The sequence below is a fragment of the Hirundo rustica genome, chromosome 4 (assembly GCF_015227805.2).
Source record: "Hirundo rustica isolate bHirRus1 chromosome 4, bHirRus1.pri.v3, whole genome shotgun sequence".
NCBI lineage: Eukaryota > Metazoa > Chordata > Aves > Passeriformes > Hirundinidae > Hirundo > Hirundo rustica.
The window spans coordinates 39,308,609-39,324,809 of NC_053453.1; the positions used below are offsets into that span (position 1 = coordinate 39,308,609).

Consider the following 16,201-nt stretch of genomic DNA (forward strand, 5'->3'; position numbering starts at 1 on the left):
ATGACCACATGACCATCTGTGCAAAAAAACAACGAGAGGGGAATTTTGCACAAATACTTAGATGTTTATTAAACTATTAAGGATTTTGCGAGTGTTTTTTGTAATCACTTGAGCAGATTTGAGAAGCGAGGTGTTTAAAAGTTAATGACTCAGAAATGCTTAATTACTGAATTTGGGTGAAAGTGTAATCTGTTTATGAACTAATAAGACAAAAATGTGATTATTTTACCTCTCTCTGGGAGAGTCTCTGTGCAAAGGGCATATCTGAATAGGAGTGAATAAGAGCTGTTACTAAAGAAACAAACCATGATTATTGTGATATGGTTAAGTGAATTCAAATTTGCACTGTGATTGATCAACCACGTAGGCATGATTTTTGTAGCGGTAATTAAAAATGTGTGGTTTGGCTCTTAGGATGTTGCGCCATGAATGTTTAATGTGGCTATCAGTTTCTCTAAAGCTATTTGTTTTACATTTAGGTTGTTTGGTGCCAAGGCAAGTGGTAAAGCTGCCTCTGCACCCAGTACTGAAGGTGTGAAACCCACATCGGCAATGCCCAGCCCTAGTACCACATTGGCACGGCAAGGCAGCCTGGAATCGCCATCCTCGGGCACAGGCAGCATGGGCAGTGCAGGTGGGCAAAGTGGTAGCAGCAGCCCCCTCTTCAGTAAACCTTCGGACTTAAATGCAGATGTTGTAAGCTTAAGTCACTCCCTGGCTTCCAGTCCTGCCTCAGTGCACTCTTTCACATCAGGTGGTCTTGTGTGGGCTGCAAACCTGAGCAGCTCTTCAGCGGGCAGTAAGGACACACCAAGTTACCAGTCCATGACTAGCCTTCACACCAGTTCCGAGTCTATTGACCTTCCTCTTAGCCATCATGGCTCTCTCTCTGGACTGACAACAAGCACTCAGGAGGTTCAGAGCCTGCTCATGAGGACTGGAAGCATCAGATCTACTCTTTCGGAAAGGTGAGCTTGCCTGTAGATATAGTGACCACGAAATAAGTGAGAGGCAAAAGGACAGGAGCCAAAATAATAAACCCTCCATCTATTTGTTAAAGGGACACTGTTTAATTAGCAGTTTAGTCCTTTATGTAAAAAAAAAAAAAAAAAAAAAAGGAAGGAAGAAAAGAGAGCTGAAAGGCATTGTAATGTGGAATCAACTGCCTTTTAAGGTTTTACAAGCACTTTTCTTTTTCTATCTTGAGATTTTTTTTTCTTCCCTTGTTCTGGAGACAGTGAGAGAAAAGGGGGGAAATTGTCTAATCAAAGTCAAGGGTAAACAGCCAACAGGCACATAAGGATTCCTGAACACTGGATCCACCTGCTGTCCCAGCATTTGGCAGTTCCAAAGCAAGCAAACCTCCAGCTGTGGGACCCCTGTTTTTCTCTTCCCATTAGCTCAAAGCACAGATAGAGCTAGTGTGTCCTGGTCTTCAGCTGACCAGTCTTGCCTTAAAATACTCAGTCTTGACAGGATGCTTCTTACATGACAATCATTACACAGATCAATATTGAAGTGCAGTTTCACTGGCAGGGAGACAGTTTACAAGAGGAGATCCTTGCTATATGGTCAGTCCTGCCAAGCGCCTGGAACAGACAAAGAAATGCAAGGAAAGATTTTTTTTTCTGTTAGCTCTGTTAAAGAATTATATTAAAGAATTTTTGCTATGCAGATGTTTTATGATTTATTAAAAAAAAATAAATTACATTATAAAAATAAGTTACATTATAAAATGTGCAGCCAGCCTGGCACAGTTAAACCCAGTTTTTTTTGTTGTTTGTTTGGTTGGTTTGGGTTTTTTGTGTGCGGGGGGGGTTTTTTTGTTTGTTTGTTTGTGGTTTTTGGTTTGGTTTATGGAGGGGGTTTTGTTTTGTTTTGTTTTGTTTTTTGGTGTAACTTTTTTTTTTTACTTTTGCAGGAGAGAAAAAAATAGTCTTTGGTAAGCACTACATAATTTCCGCTTCCCATGAAAATTTACAGAATTTGACAGTGAAACTCTTATCTCACAGAGAGACTGTAAAATTAATATTAAATATTTCACTAGCCTTTGATTCAAAAAAGAAAATAGTCCTGGATCGGTCAAAAGTATTTTAAGCTTAATTAGTTGTCAAACAACACAAACATTTTAAGGAAAAAAGACCTTTAACATACCATATCAAGATTTTTTTTTGCCTTTTATATAAACTCAGAGATTTTTTGATAGCCATCCTTTGCATAGAAGGAATTCACTTTCATTGAACCAGCATTAAAAAAAACAAACAAAAACAAACAAACAAACAAACAAAAAAACTCATAATCAAAACTTTGAGAAATCTAGATGGAAACTTTTCATAGATTTCATTTTCTTATGTTACATTCATAAGTATTACTATATCAGCTAAAAATCACACCTCTTACTAATATAATTACAAGTTATATCACTGTGCTATACTAATATATTATACTAAAATATATCATTTATTTTAATAATTATAAAACTTGTATATGTACCAATATAATATACATTAACAATATGTAGTATTATTAAAAATACACTGATGCATGAGCAATTTGTAGTTGGCACCGTGCCTTTAATTTTTAAAAAGGAATTCGAATTTTGTACTATGAACTGAATGTGACAATATTTCTTAAAAGGTCAGTTAATAATCCTAAGCTTACAAAATCTTTCACTGACACATATATGGATGGTGAGGTCAATAGAACAATATGGAAGAGTATGAATTTATGCCAAAAATTATATTTATATGCAGGATCTTAAACATCACATTTCAAATATTAATGGCTTGGCATAAGTTCCTGAGCAACCACCACTGTTAATGCTTTATGTATTTGTTCAGTGACTTAATTTCAGTGGTTCCAAATACTTTGCTGTTGGCAATATTTTTAAGTTTCGAATTTGTCCATATGGGGATGTTATGATTGAGTCCAGAGAGAGCTATTGTTCATGTTGATCTGGCCTCAAAACAAATATATGTACCTAGAGTAAATGGCGTCATTTCTTGAATTATAGCCCCAGCAGGGTTTTTGCAGTTTGATTTTTTTGCAAGGTCTGATATAAGTGCTGAGTTTCTAAACTCTTTTGTACATTAAAACTTACATGTAACAAAGTATTTTTTGCAAAAGCACGGATTTGCAACATTGGAGATAGATATGTTTGGCAGCAGATTATGTCCTTTTTTTTCTGTAAACCCAGATTATATCCAAAATGCTTTGGCTATAGTAATTATAGCATGGCATAGCATAAAAAAATTATCTCCAAGGAGGTTTTTTCTTCTTCTTCAGTCACCCTAGAGCTTGAAAAAGACTGAATCAGCAGCCCTTATAATCAGGCATACTAATACAGCATAGAGAAAGACAGAAAGACTGAAGTCTTGAGGTACAAGACGTTGAAGTACATTGAAGACAATGAGGTACAACTAGTAAGTAACAAAGTCTATGCAGAGAAACTGCATGAAAAACTGAGAGAACTAATGATAGATGATATTTTTAAAAATGTGGGTTTTTTTCATTTAAGCATTAGCTGTAATTTGATGGATAAATATCAGTAATGGCAAGCATACTAAGAGGAAATGAAAAGGTTAAATTTTGGTTTATCAGTCCTGATGAACTTTTCATTTCCCTGCTTCAGAACCCAGCCTGAAAACCCTGTAGTCATTAGAATTGGAGAAGAGTTTTCAAAGGGTCTGTGCTGAGAAAGGAGTGAGGAGGAGAGCTGGGATGGAGGACCAGGGGATTACACAAAGGCCAGTTTGCCTGGCAAAAATACAGAAGATATGAAACAAAATAGATTAAGTAGCAGATAACATGGGATCAGTAATAACAACCTTTTAAATAATGAAGGCTGCTTTAAGTAATTTGCAGCAAAACATGATCTCTGAATAGAGAAAAATAGTAAATGCAATAAAAATCCTGAATTTACTAAAGCTTTAAGTGATATTCCCAATAGCACTCTCATAAGCAAATGGGGAAAATAAAGATGCATGAATAGTTGGTAAAGAGTTACTGAAGATGAATAATCAAAGGCTTATTAGTCTGAAGGGATGTAACAGGGCAGGGTATATTTGCATAGATACAGAATGGAAAAGAGTGAGGCTATTTTGCAGAACATGTGTACAGAGTTGTAGTGCTGTTGCTGGGACAAAGCATTTTGAAAATTAAAATATTGCATATAAGTCTTAGAAAGTAGCTATGCCATTATATGTTTTCACATTAAGGCTTTAACTTGAGACATTGGGACATCAAGTTTTAGGAAAGAGCAGCTGGAAAGAACACAGAAAATGAGAACAAAATCTCACAGGGTACATCTGTGTTTTCTGTGAAGTAACGTAGCCCTTGACTGCCTCCAGAAAAAGAGTTGCCTTTCATGGAGACAGCAAATCTGCAAAGTCGCTGCTATTTTTGCCCACCTATCCCTCCAGGGATGATCAGATATTACCCATAGTTTTCAGGCTACCCACTGAGTGATGGTATGGCATCAACACAGAGCTGCCTGGAGTGAAGTGTTGAAGTTTACTCCAGCCAAATTCTGCATCATTCAATGAGATTCTATTGCATTGTAACAACCAGAAAATAAATTCAGCAAAAGCAAGCAAAGTATTTTCTTTTTCAGAAGGAAAGCAGATTTTGCATCTCTCTCAGGCCTTTTGCTGGTTTTGCACTAACAATATCTAGAAAAGTCTAATTCTACTGTCATAGCAGTGTAGCTCCCTATATGGGAGGATACTTGTATTTTACCTTACAAGAATTTAGAGGGATTAAAATAATCATGCAAGTACTTATACACTAAAATAAAAACATCTTCTGGGGTTAATTGAAAATATTACTGCTTTTGTTGTAAAATTTTCCAGGTGGACACATCACCAGTAGTTCTTTCAAACCCTAAATTGCTGTTGAGCATTGCAGATTTGTAGCTTTCTTCTGCTTGATCTGAAGAACACAGTGAGGAAGGCATAGGAATGCAGAAATATAGAAATAAACAGTGGTCTGAACAGCAGTAATAGCTGCATTTTAAGATTAGCCGAGTGGAATGTGACTGGCTTTCTCTGGTTTGCTTTAAAAGAATGTTTAGTTTTGAGGTTTTCATCTATGAAAATGCTTTGAAATCCACTTAAGCCCTCCAAGACTTTCATTTATTTTAAATTATCATAATTGATAGTCGTGGTTTTAAGGTGTGAAACAGTGCATCATGTATCAGATTTTCTTATGTGCCTAGCCTTTTGTATAAACTAATATGAGCCGTATGAGCTTGGCCCAGCCTGTCATGGAGCTCTCTAGTTGTTTCTTAGCTTGCAAAAATTTTATTCCCTAACAACTCTGAAAGAGTTAGATGTAGCTAAAAGATATGATATTATGGCCCTTTCCCAAGATAACCTCATCACCAAGGACAGGTAGGAAAATGAGGAATGTAAGGCCTCCTGTAATTTCCCTCATAGAAGTTGCAGTCAGTTTCAGCAGTGTAAAATAAACAAAAGAGAATGAGATACATTGGGCTTGATAACTTCAGCCTACATCTTCATTCATCTTTCTGCAAGATTGCTTTTTCCAATTTACATGGCAAAGGAAAATATCAGGAATTGTATGATATTCTCATCCTCACTTTATATTGGTTTTTGTCCACGTTTGCATTGCTTCTTTCAGGAAAGGCCTGTCTTTATTATCATCAACTTTAGAGGGGTGAGGTAAATTCAGTTCTATTTACCAAAAGTCCAATTTCTGCGGAAGCAATGAACGCAGCTTTCAGTGGATGAATGATTTCAGATATTAAAAAGATATGGGCAGTTATTGGTCTGAAGTAATAGTTACATGAGACCATTCTTGATGGTTTCATGCAATTATCTGAAATGTAGGAGAATCTTTGTAAGCGTTATTATTTTAAAAACACACAATGAGCATTTGCTATGCATACTTTAATGCAGTTGCAATAACTCCATGATTATATTGAGGAATATTCATCCCTATTTCATTTCGTCATCTGAATTCAAAGGATTTTTGGAAAATACTATGGTCGCTCAACCTGCATATACAACTGGCATACCTTTTGGCTTCTGGATTGGTTTAAAGGAGCACTGACTCCTTTATTTTTAGATAATGTGCTATAGATTACTTTGAAATACATGTATCTCCAAGTTAAAGTAATACTGGAAAATACATAGTTCATTTGGACTTTTAAGTGTTTGCATAAGAAACTGTTATGATCATGATTATTCATCTTGAAATTTAGAGGTGCATAAAGATAAATAAATGAACTCTGAGGCCCAATTTTTCTCTGTGAAGAAAAAAAAGGTGAATCATTCAAATTTATGTTTTCTTTTTGCCAGGCATTCTTGGTCCTTTTAGTTATGTTGGGAGCAAAATACAGTCCTCTGTCTGACATGGGACTGCTCTCACATGGACCATGATTACTGGGCCTGTGCTGAAATACTGCTAATTTTCTCCTTCCATTTGCTTTCTCCAAATGCAGAACAAGGCCCTTTTTAAACTGGTAAAATTGTCTGTACAATTTCCTGGTGGTAACCGTAGTCTGCTTCCATGCACCCAAGCCCTGAGAGTAGGTTGTCCATGATAGTAGATAGTCTCATTGATAGTAGATTGTCCATGCCCAGCAGTGTTTTCATTGTCTTTATCTACTTGGATCAAGAATACATGACAGTAGGACTCCCATCACCCCCAGCACAATAGGAAACACCTTTAATAAGGGTATTTCTTGGGTATCAAGGGTCCTAAGGGTCCTCTGCTGTTCTCAGAGGTGTGATTAGGATATGTGATGCAGAAGCTTTCAAAAGCTATTTTGCCCTTTAATCCATATGGTGACAGTAAGCTATGTTCTAAAGGGAGAAAACTTTGCAATATTTACTTGATGATAACTAGTTCAACCCAAACCAACCAGAGACCAATTTACCAAGACTCTATGATGAAATGCTCAAATTACACTTGGAAGGAGAGCTGATGGGTGCCCTTCTAGTGATGTGGTTTAAATGGGGAAAACTCCATCCATATACTTTGGGTAATCAGCCACTTTACACTGTGCGCAGGAAAATGGAGCAACATCGCTTTGATGCCACTTTTCATTGTCCCCACCATTGCCTTACTATGTGAGCCCTTCAAAAACAGAAAGCCAAGAGTCTGAATCTTTAGGACATATTTCTACATGCAGGGCTGTCTTGTGGCTTCTGGCAAGGCCATGCTGCCTCTTAGCAGGTGCCACAACTTTCATTTCTTTTGGAAGTCTATTGCCTTATCATAGGCAACTGTGAAAAATAAGGGTTCATACTGTGACCATATGATTCTCACAGAGATTGCAGAGAAAAGGTGTAGAAAGGTTAGAAATGGTAAAGAAGCACTTCTTTCTGACTTGGGCAGTCTCCAAATTACTATTGACCCAGTCCAGAGCACATCTAGACGAAAAATGAATGTGCAGCAGTCCATGTCCTAGTGTTCCCTCCAATAAGTAAAGGATTTATCATGAAAGTTATATTAAAAAGTATTAAATGACCCTCTGTTACACACACAAACCTAGAGCTTTAAAATTTGTAGTTCTGAGAAGTCCTGTTTACTGTATGTCCTTAGGGATTTTTTTTTTTGTTTTAACAGCATGCAGCTTGACAGAAATACACTACCCAAAAAGGGATTAAGGTATTTTTTTTTTTTTTTTTTTTTTGAGCATGACTGCTGCTTCTCTATTTTCCTGTAACCTTTTCTACATTGCCTTTAGTTTTCTTTCTCCTTTTGTTGATCCTGTTTACAACAGAGTTCTTGGAATTTCAATTCAAACCTGAAAACGTAAATTTTAACAATGGAATTTTTCTTTCCACATCTGCCTATAAATAAATAGGCAGAATAAATCTTCTTTCAAGATGTACCATGGAAAGTAAATACTATTAGGGATCATTTCCTTATGCAATGAATCTTAAAAGGCATTGAATCCTGGAGAGGTTCAAGAGACAGAACAAGTTATTTATGCATTTCAATAGGACTAATTATTGAAAACATTACGGAGAAAAACAAGGATTTAGAGGTGAATCTGACTTGAACTCTTGCAAACACTCATGCAATTTGAACTGAAGAGCTATTAAAGGGTAGAGCTAGAAAATACCAGTTTTACTGTCCAAGATTTGTAAGTATAAAAAGTGTGCTGCTCCATACAGTTTTCTTGGTCCTTATCCAGCAATGCACAGAGTCCAACTTTGGCTGCTAACTCTTCACTAAATTCTGTCTTCATCACAGAAAACGGAATTTATCCACCCTCTTCTCTCCTCCATGATTAAAAGAATGGATCATTAGGTAACTTGTCTGGTCTCATCACGCATGGAAGCCCACCTCCCCAATTCAGGAAAAAGATTTGGCAAGCAAGGATATGTGTGCATGCACACAGACACTCTGCAGCTCTCCAGTAACTGAAATTACACCATTAAATCTCATGAGTTATGAATCAATATTTATGAAATTTTAAGATCTTGCTAAACTAATTAGTAGTTCCTTAATAAGAATTTAGTAAAATTTCCTATCATCACAAAACAATCACTTTGGATTCGGAGAGAATAGAAAGGTGGAAGACATTAAAGGCATAATGGGGACCCTGCAAGGATACAATGGGATGATCAAGGTTTGTGGACGTACAGCTGTAATGGTAGGTGAAAGTGAATTGGAGCGGGAGAACTGCTCACACGCATATGAGAATGATCAGTTACCACCCCCCCCCCCCAAAAAAAAAAAAAAAAAAGAAAAAGAAAAAAAGAAAAAAAGTCTGATTTAATGGGCAGAGATCTCAGTCCAAAACTCTGATCCTGAATTCTCGTTTTGCCATCTTTCCAATCTGATAACCACTCAGTAACTCTGTGGTATACCACATTTGTAGGCAAAGACCGTAGCTGTCTTTTTGAAAGGAGAAAGGAAGTAAATATTTAATAAGGACAAGATGGTTTACTGCTATAAAATATTGTACAACAACCCCAAGCACAACTCAAGAACTTACACGTTAATTTAATCTTCTCTCTAAGCAGAAACAGTTGTGCCTCACAAGCCTGAAGCCAGAATATCAAAAGCCCTTTCTGCTTTGCTGTTTTGGGGAACACTGATGGCTCATGACAGTAGTGAAGAAGGTGTTCATTTCTCAGTAGGATATTATCTGAATGAAGCAGGCTATTTCAGACATTGCTGAAAACAATCTCTTGATTAAGACCCACACTGTCTGTACATTTTAATGCTTAATGACTGCCAGAATTGCCTTTCTTCCAGCTCAGCCAAGGCTGGACAAATGAGTTACCAGTTCTCCCTCTTAGCCCACATGTCACATTGCACTTTTTTTTTGGTTTACCATAGGAAGCAGTTGATGAGTTATTTGATTGCCAGACTTCTTCCTTCCAGAGAACTTGTTTCTGCTAATTGTTTATTTTTCCTGTCCCTTTCCCTCCCCTCAGTTTGGGGCAGGACACAATGTCAGGTAGCATTCAGAGTGGCAGACCACATGCATATGACCATGAGTAGCAGTCATTACCAATGCAAACTCCTTTTTCAGAGCTGTTGATCTGTTTCACTCCGAATCATCTAATCAGTTGCCCACATGATATGTGACAGATGTCATTTTGTAAGTGGCTACTAGCATTCCTTCCTAACATGGCTTCTATTCTGTCCATTCCCCATCCTAACCATACAGCTTCCAAGCTTTTGCATAAACCTGTACACTTCCTATAGCTTTGAAGTCTTTTTCTGTCAGCTCAGTTGTCTGCCTGCTATGGTTTATCATCCTGTCTGTTCAAAATATGGGAATGCTCCTTTGGGGTGGGGGATGAAGAGTAAAGGGGGTTCAACCCTTGTATGTTTTCTGTTGCAACCCAATGGTAAATTGTACCTAGTTAAAATCCCTGGTGATAATCACTTGACTAGACCTGATGTTTTCCTAGGGATTTGTTGTTTCTAACTGGTGAAGGGTATTTATGTGACAGCTGTTTCTTTCCAAGACATCACCTTGTCATTGTCTTGAGCATGTCAGCTGTGGTTTTTCAGATATACACCGTCATCCCGGCAGACAAGTCAGGAGGAAGGCAAGGAATGGCTACGCTCCCATTCAACTGGAGGCCTGCAAGACACTGGCAGTCAGTCTCCGCTTGTTTCTCCTTCAGCTATGTCTTCATCTGCAACTGGAAAATACCACTTTTCCAACCTGGGTAAATGCTGTTTACCTCCACTGTTTCTTCCCCTCTGTAACAGAACCGTAAAATTCAACTGTACGTATTTCTTAGTCTGCTAACAAGGTAGTTTATTTTTGACTTCTTCATCCCCATATTGTTGTACCTCACTATGAGGGGAAACTCACAGCATTGTTAATGAAGTGGGTTAAGGTACAACCTATTTTGCACAGGGGAAAAAACACAGATTCTTTATGACTTGGCCAAGGAGATAAATTCTGAGTGGGATCTGGAAATCCCCTTCTAGTTCAAAGCTATTCATCTTTTACATTTACTATCTGTAGGATTCTTTCCACTTATTTTAGTGAATGTCAGAAAATAAACATTGCATTTTTCCTACATATAGATTTGCTTTGAGATAGACCTTTTTTATCTGTTTCAGTAGCTAGACCTGGCTATAACTGCACTGAGCCCAATCCAAAGCCTAACCTTGAGTGCAATATAGGATTTTGGGATGTGAGTCACATTGCAGTTTTATTTGATGACGAACCAAGGTTTAGATTTGGTTCTTCTGAATCTTGGTTCAAATTAATCCAACACAAGTTTATTTTTTTTCCTTATTATTTTATTTCTTTCTTTAATTCTGAATAAAAACTACTTACCTGCACTGCACTTGACATGTACCTAAGTTCACAATGAGCTATTTATGGTTTAGGCCCTTACTGAGGAATTAGTAACATCCTTGGAAGCATTAACACTTCTATCACTCTGTCACAGCTTATGGCATCTATAAGTTATGATCACTCAAATGAAATTTGATCAGACATACACGTTAGTCTTTATTACATACAGGAAAAGAATTTGAGCTGAGCTACTTTTAAAAGTGAAATTGGTTCCTCACTAAACAAACCACTGCTTTGAATTTCCTTCTGTAGTTTTAGACACAGCTCTGTAAGCAGTGGTTTTTTACTATGTTATTTTCTATTTAAAATTATCTCCTTTTCTTTTTGTTCATAGTTCTTGTGAACTCACAGTAGAGAGTGGTAAGGTCACGGGATTTAAAATTTATTTTTTCATTGTCCTTTGATTTTTTCAGTTTTCATAGCCCTGTGGAATAATTTGCTCTCACAACACAGCTGTTCTGGTAGTTTACAAGTTAGGACACATCTTGGATGATCTAAAGTAAAAGTCCAGACACTGAGGCTGAATTTGGCTAGACAGTTAGCTTTTTCTTCTAGGCATTGAGATTGTGTGGTCCAGGCTTTCCTTCCTACTGGTAAAAGATCTTTGCGAAGGCTTAAAGTAGGTTCATCAATGCTGTTCTTGATTTCAACCATGTCTGACTACACGTGTTTATTAGGATGAGATTCAACTGAGGCCTGTGCACGAATTTTTAACTTAATATAGTGCTAAGTACTCCTGAAAATCAAAGGATAAATGTCTTGCATATGCAAATAAACTTTGGTCTTAACAGCAGTCAGTAATACAGGTATATGACAATAAAATACTGATACTGATTAATTAGAAGAGCTGCTTATAAAAACACTTATGACCTCTTACTCCTTTTTAACTTTTAAATCTTCCCCATTGATTTTCTGTCTTGGGCTGCTGAAGGATGTTCAGACACCAGTATTAGTGTTACCGTGGGTTTTATAGGATTAGTGTCATCCAGCTCCAGCTCCTTTGAGGCCATCTGCTTCACCTTTTTGTTGTAGCTTGAAATATAGGAATAAAAGCCTTCCATTTTCTCAACAGCATGAAGTCCACCTAACCAAGTTAGTCCTACATTGCAATTTTGTGCAGAACCAAAATTCACTTAATGGAAATATGCTTCATTAATAAAGCTTTTTATTCCAGTGAGTCCAACCAACCTATCACAGTTTAACCTTCCTGGGCCCAGCATGATGCGTTCAAACAGCATCCCTGCACAAGACACTTCTTTTGATCTCTATGATGACTCTCAACTGTGTGGTAGTGCTACTTCCTTAGAAGAGAGACCACGAGCAATCAGTCATTCAGGTTCATTCAGGGACAGCATGGAAGAAGGTAAGACTGAGTAACTACTTAGATCAGCCAACACAAAATAGATGTCCAAAGCAAATAAAATTTTAAAATGTTTCTTCTGCACCCTGTACCATAGAAATGTAAATGATTTTGTGAAGCTTTTATTAATCCTGTTGAGTTGGACTCACAAGCCTTTCTTATCCTAAAACGTGGAAGGTATTACTTTCACCCCATAATAAGCAATGCTGTATGTATCTCATACATGTACAAATCCTCCATCAGAAATTTTAGAGAAGAGGAAGCCATTCTTGGAAAATTATTCTTTTTTCCCCTAAATTCAAAATGTTTGAATGTACCTATGCTACTGTTTCTCGGCTTTCTTAGTCCTATTTCTGTGCTTCCTTTTTTTTTCCCCCAAATACCAGTGCTACTTAGCATCTCCTTTCTTTTGTAGTCATTCAATCTCCCCACTTTCCTACAGCCTCCTACAGCAAACACCATGTGAAATTCTGTGTTGAAATTCTGTAATTTAAACTGACCTCACTACTTCATGCAGATTATTCCTGTTTGCTTTCTTTAATGCTATCTGCAACAACTGGAACTTGGTGAATATTTTTTTTTTTGTGGTTTGGTTTTGGGTTTTGCTCTTTTTCATCTGCAGAGAATCTGGCAACTCCTAATTATATGAAGCGTAACATTTTCTTCTGACTAACGTTTCTGGTAAATCCAGTTATTTGCAGAATTCCCATGAGTGCAAAGTTCTTACACCCTTTAATTAAACAAAAAAAGACAACTGAAATTCCATGAAATTCATTCTATAAGACTCATCTTGTTTACTGCTAAGTGATGACAATGTAAGTTATTTTTATAACAGGCAAATTAAAAAGTCTTGCCTTAGCTGCAAAGGTCACAGTTACAAGATAAAAGGGGGAAAAAGTCCTAGATAAAATAACAGACAAATAATACTTCTACTTTTTGATTCCTTTTACTGTATTTTAGATGATATATCAGGCAGACATCTGGGTATGAAATACTAGCAGTAGGGTGCAGGACAACTCAAGCTGTGAGTTGTCAGCACAGAGAGGATGGTTGACTGCACAGAAGAATATCACATAATTCAACTGACTACAGACCCTTTGCTGAGGACCAGAATTATCAAAGGAAATACTGGAAGAATAATAGAGAAAACAAAGCAATTTATGCATAGAAAAAGAGGTGTTAAATATAGAATTTCAGTAATGGGTCACCAGTGGGTTTGATGAAAGCTTTTTCATTGGTTATGTTTCATATCCAGCTGCAGTAGATAATCGTGATCAACTTGAGTAAATGAAAGTCAATGCAACAGCAATAAACAGTTTTCAGCAGTTTACAGTCATTAGAGATTAACATGAAATGATGCTATTAGAAGGTCAAATGTATTTTAAGATAGGAACTCTGAAGAAGGTTAAAATGAAACAAGTGAGATCATGCATAAAACCACTGTGTATGAATGCAGAATGGCAGTTTAGCTGAGAGATTTAAACCAGAGACTGAAAACCAAACATACTTTGGAAGCCACTCCATTTCAACAGTCAGGGTACCACATTTCTATGAATACAAAACTAGATTTAAAGGCCATTTGGCTAGGCCAGGTATTCTTGTAGTGTCTGTTTTTCGCATACAGGTAGCTATGAAAGCAAAATATTTTTTAATCAAACCCTGGAAAATTGCAAATATCAAAACATTTCTTGTGAAAGAAAAATAAAAAGAGGTAATTAAGGTATATCTGTGGGTATAGCCTTCCTCAGGAGAGTCATCAGAAGCAAAAAGGGGCAATTTTTTTTACAGTTTTAGTCTTCATTTTCCATTTCCAGGTAGGCCAGGAACCCCATGTCTTAAAGTGCAGCCCTGCAACATTCATTCGATGCTCTTGAGGCTGACTTTACTGAGGATTAGGGGAAATATGACACTACCTCTCACAGTTACCAGTTCCCATGGACTATAACTACACAGGTCAGCATTGCTGAGGAAAGCTTGGGAGCTCACCCCACAGAATGTGAACTGTTTTCCAAAGTGTAGTCTCTTACTAAAATCATTTGCTCAGCTTAGGACAGGTGTATAAAAAAGCTTGATTTCTGGTTTCTCTGAAGAGTGTATTTATCAAGTGATTTCTTGTCAAAACAACAAAAGTGATGCTTGGTTTGCTGATAATAATCCAAAATTACATCGGCTCACTCACCTGCCCCATATACAGGAAAATGTTTTCTCTGTATAGGAAAATCTTTCTAAATGCAGGGAAATCTATCAGTAGTTATTCTATACTAATAGCTCATAATTGCTCTTTGTGGAAAATTGGTTCTCATTTTAAAAATTTGTTTACTTATTGAGCTACAAGGGGGAAGTTTTATGCTTGCATCAATATTTCATGTCATTTTCCTTTTCTTAAAGTACATGGGTCTTCATTATCACTTGTCTCCAGTACATCCTCTCTCTACTCTACGGTGAGTATCGATATTTTAGAAAAAAGTTCTGCCTGCCTCTGTTCTTGTTCATTGTTCATCAAAATTTCAATACTTTGAGATCTAAAAGAATTAGAGTTTTACTGCAGTAAAGTAGGAATGTTTATTTTCAGCTTTGTACTACTGCATACTATTTTAGAAAACATTATTTTAATCTTTTTATGTGAATTTCTTTTAAATGTTTAAAATCACCCAGTATACATTTTTAAAGCTAAAAAAAAGGTGAATGTCTTAGTGTCTCTTTTATGGGGTCTTTATGCTATTGTAGCTGACCATTCTGAGTCATTTTGCTTACCTTCGGCTAGTGCACAACTTAGAAAATTATTTATATCATGGTGCTGTTTGAGGTAAACTACTTGAAAACCACAAGATTAGGGTAAGGGAGATGTAATTTTGAGTTTAAGTGTCTACTGATTTTTCTTGCAAGTGACAGCATTTAGATGTTATTTACAAAGAAAAAAATAACTTTATAAAATTTTAATCTTCATTAATTAGAGCAATTATATTGAGTAATGTCTGTTTCTATCTCCAGCAGTTGTTCTGAGTTGGATTTTTTTTTCCTCTATTTTATTGATGGTTTTGGTTGGGTTTGTGTTTTTTTGTTTTGTTTTGTGTGGGGGTTTTTTTTCTTTGTTTGTTTGTTTGTTTTGTTTGTTTTTTATCTTATGACGGTTTTTTATATGTTATGTATCATTTATTGCTTTAGTTGTTCTACTAACAGGAAATCATCTCTAGGGGAGCAGTTGAACGTGTTAGGACATTCCCTTGCTGATACACAGCAGTTGCTTTGCAACCTCCTCACTAACTACAATTACATGCTGCAGTGGCCCCTTTTCACAGGAGAGTAACCCACTTACCTGCTTTCATCCCATGCATTCATGAATAGTGTGTGTCCTCTCCATATTTCCAGGTGTTGAATAGTGTCACCTGACATTAAAGAGATGGACTCCTCTACCCAGAGCCAGCACCAGTTTCTTGCCAAGGAGTACCATGCTCATGCAGTTTGATGCATTTGTAGCATGTGGTATCTGTCTCAATGCTAAACTCATGTTAGCTTGAAAAGTATGTTGCATCCATGCACAATGGTGCCTCTCCTATTTCTATTTAATCATCAAAAGGTTCATACAAGGGGATAACTAAAACATCAAGTACACATGCCTTGGGTTTTTACAAGTCTTAAACTGCAAGTTGCAAGTCATTCCAGTTCAGACTAGTCCTGAATTATTTGGAAGCGGGAGAGGGGAGGTGAAGCTGGGAGGTGTAGAATGTATTTACAGGCTGGCTATATGTGAGGCATAACTAACGTTCAAAGTTAAGCTTCTCACTTATGTTTTGGTGGTTGAAAAAAATCTTTAGAACTATTTTCCTGTCTATGAGACATTACAATCAGTTTGCTTGGGAAGGTGTGTCAAAAACTATAATTCAAGCTTTGATGTCAAATTTTAGAAGAATGTTATGAAACTGATAGATAAAAAAATCAAGTTATAAAGTGACACAGGATGCTTTCAGCACCCTGTAAGCAACTCTGAAGTGTCTGTGCTCTGATGTTGCGTAATGTAGCAAAAATTTACT

At 36.8% G+C, this 16,201-nt stretch overlaps 1 protein-coding gene across 11 annotated transcripts in view; it reads left to right on the forward strand.

Moving 5' to 3' along the window:
- Nucleotides 1–16,201, forward strand: part of NAV3 (neuron navigator 3) — a 546,625-nt gene that overhangs the window by 486,776 nt on the left and 43,648 nt on the right. For 5 of the 11 annotated variants that reach the window (XM_040061191.2, XM_040061185.2, XM_040061184.2 and 2 more), the window contains 6 exons: nucleotides 480–968; nucleotides 1,922–1,942; nucleotides 7,594–7,635; nucleotides 10,006–10,166; nucleotides 11,985–12,173; nucleotides 14,559–14,611. In XM_040061191.2, coding sequence (XP_039917125.1) covers nucleotides 480–968; nucleotides 1,922–1,942; nucleotides 7,594–7,635; nucleotides 10,006–10,166; nucleotides 11,985–12,173; nucleotides 14,559–14,611 — 955 coding nt within the window. The remainder of the gene's footprint in view (nucleotides 1–479; nucleotides 969–1,921; nucleotides 1,943–7,593; nucleotides 7,636–10,005; nucleotides 10,167–11,984; nucleotides 12,174–14,558; nucleotides 14,612–16,201) is intronic. The other 6 variants (XM_040061186.2, XM_040061188.2, XM_040061194.2 and 3 more) reach the window with 3 other exon arrangements.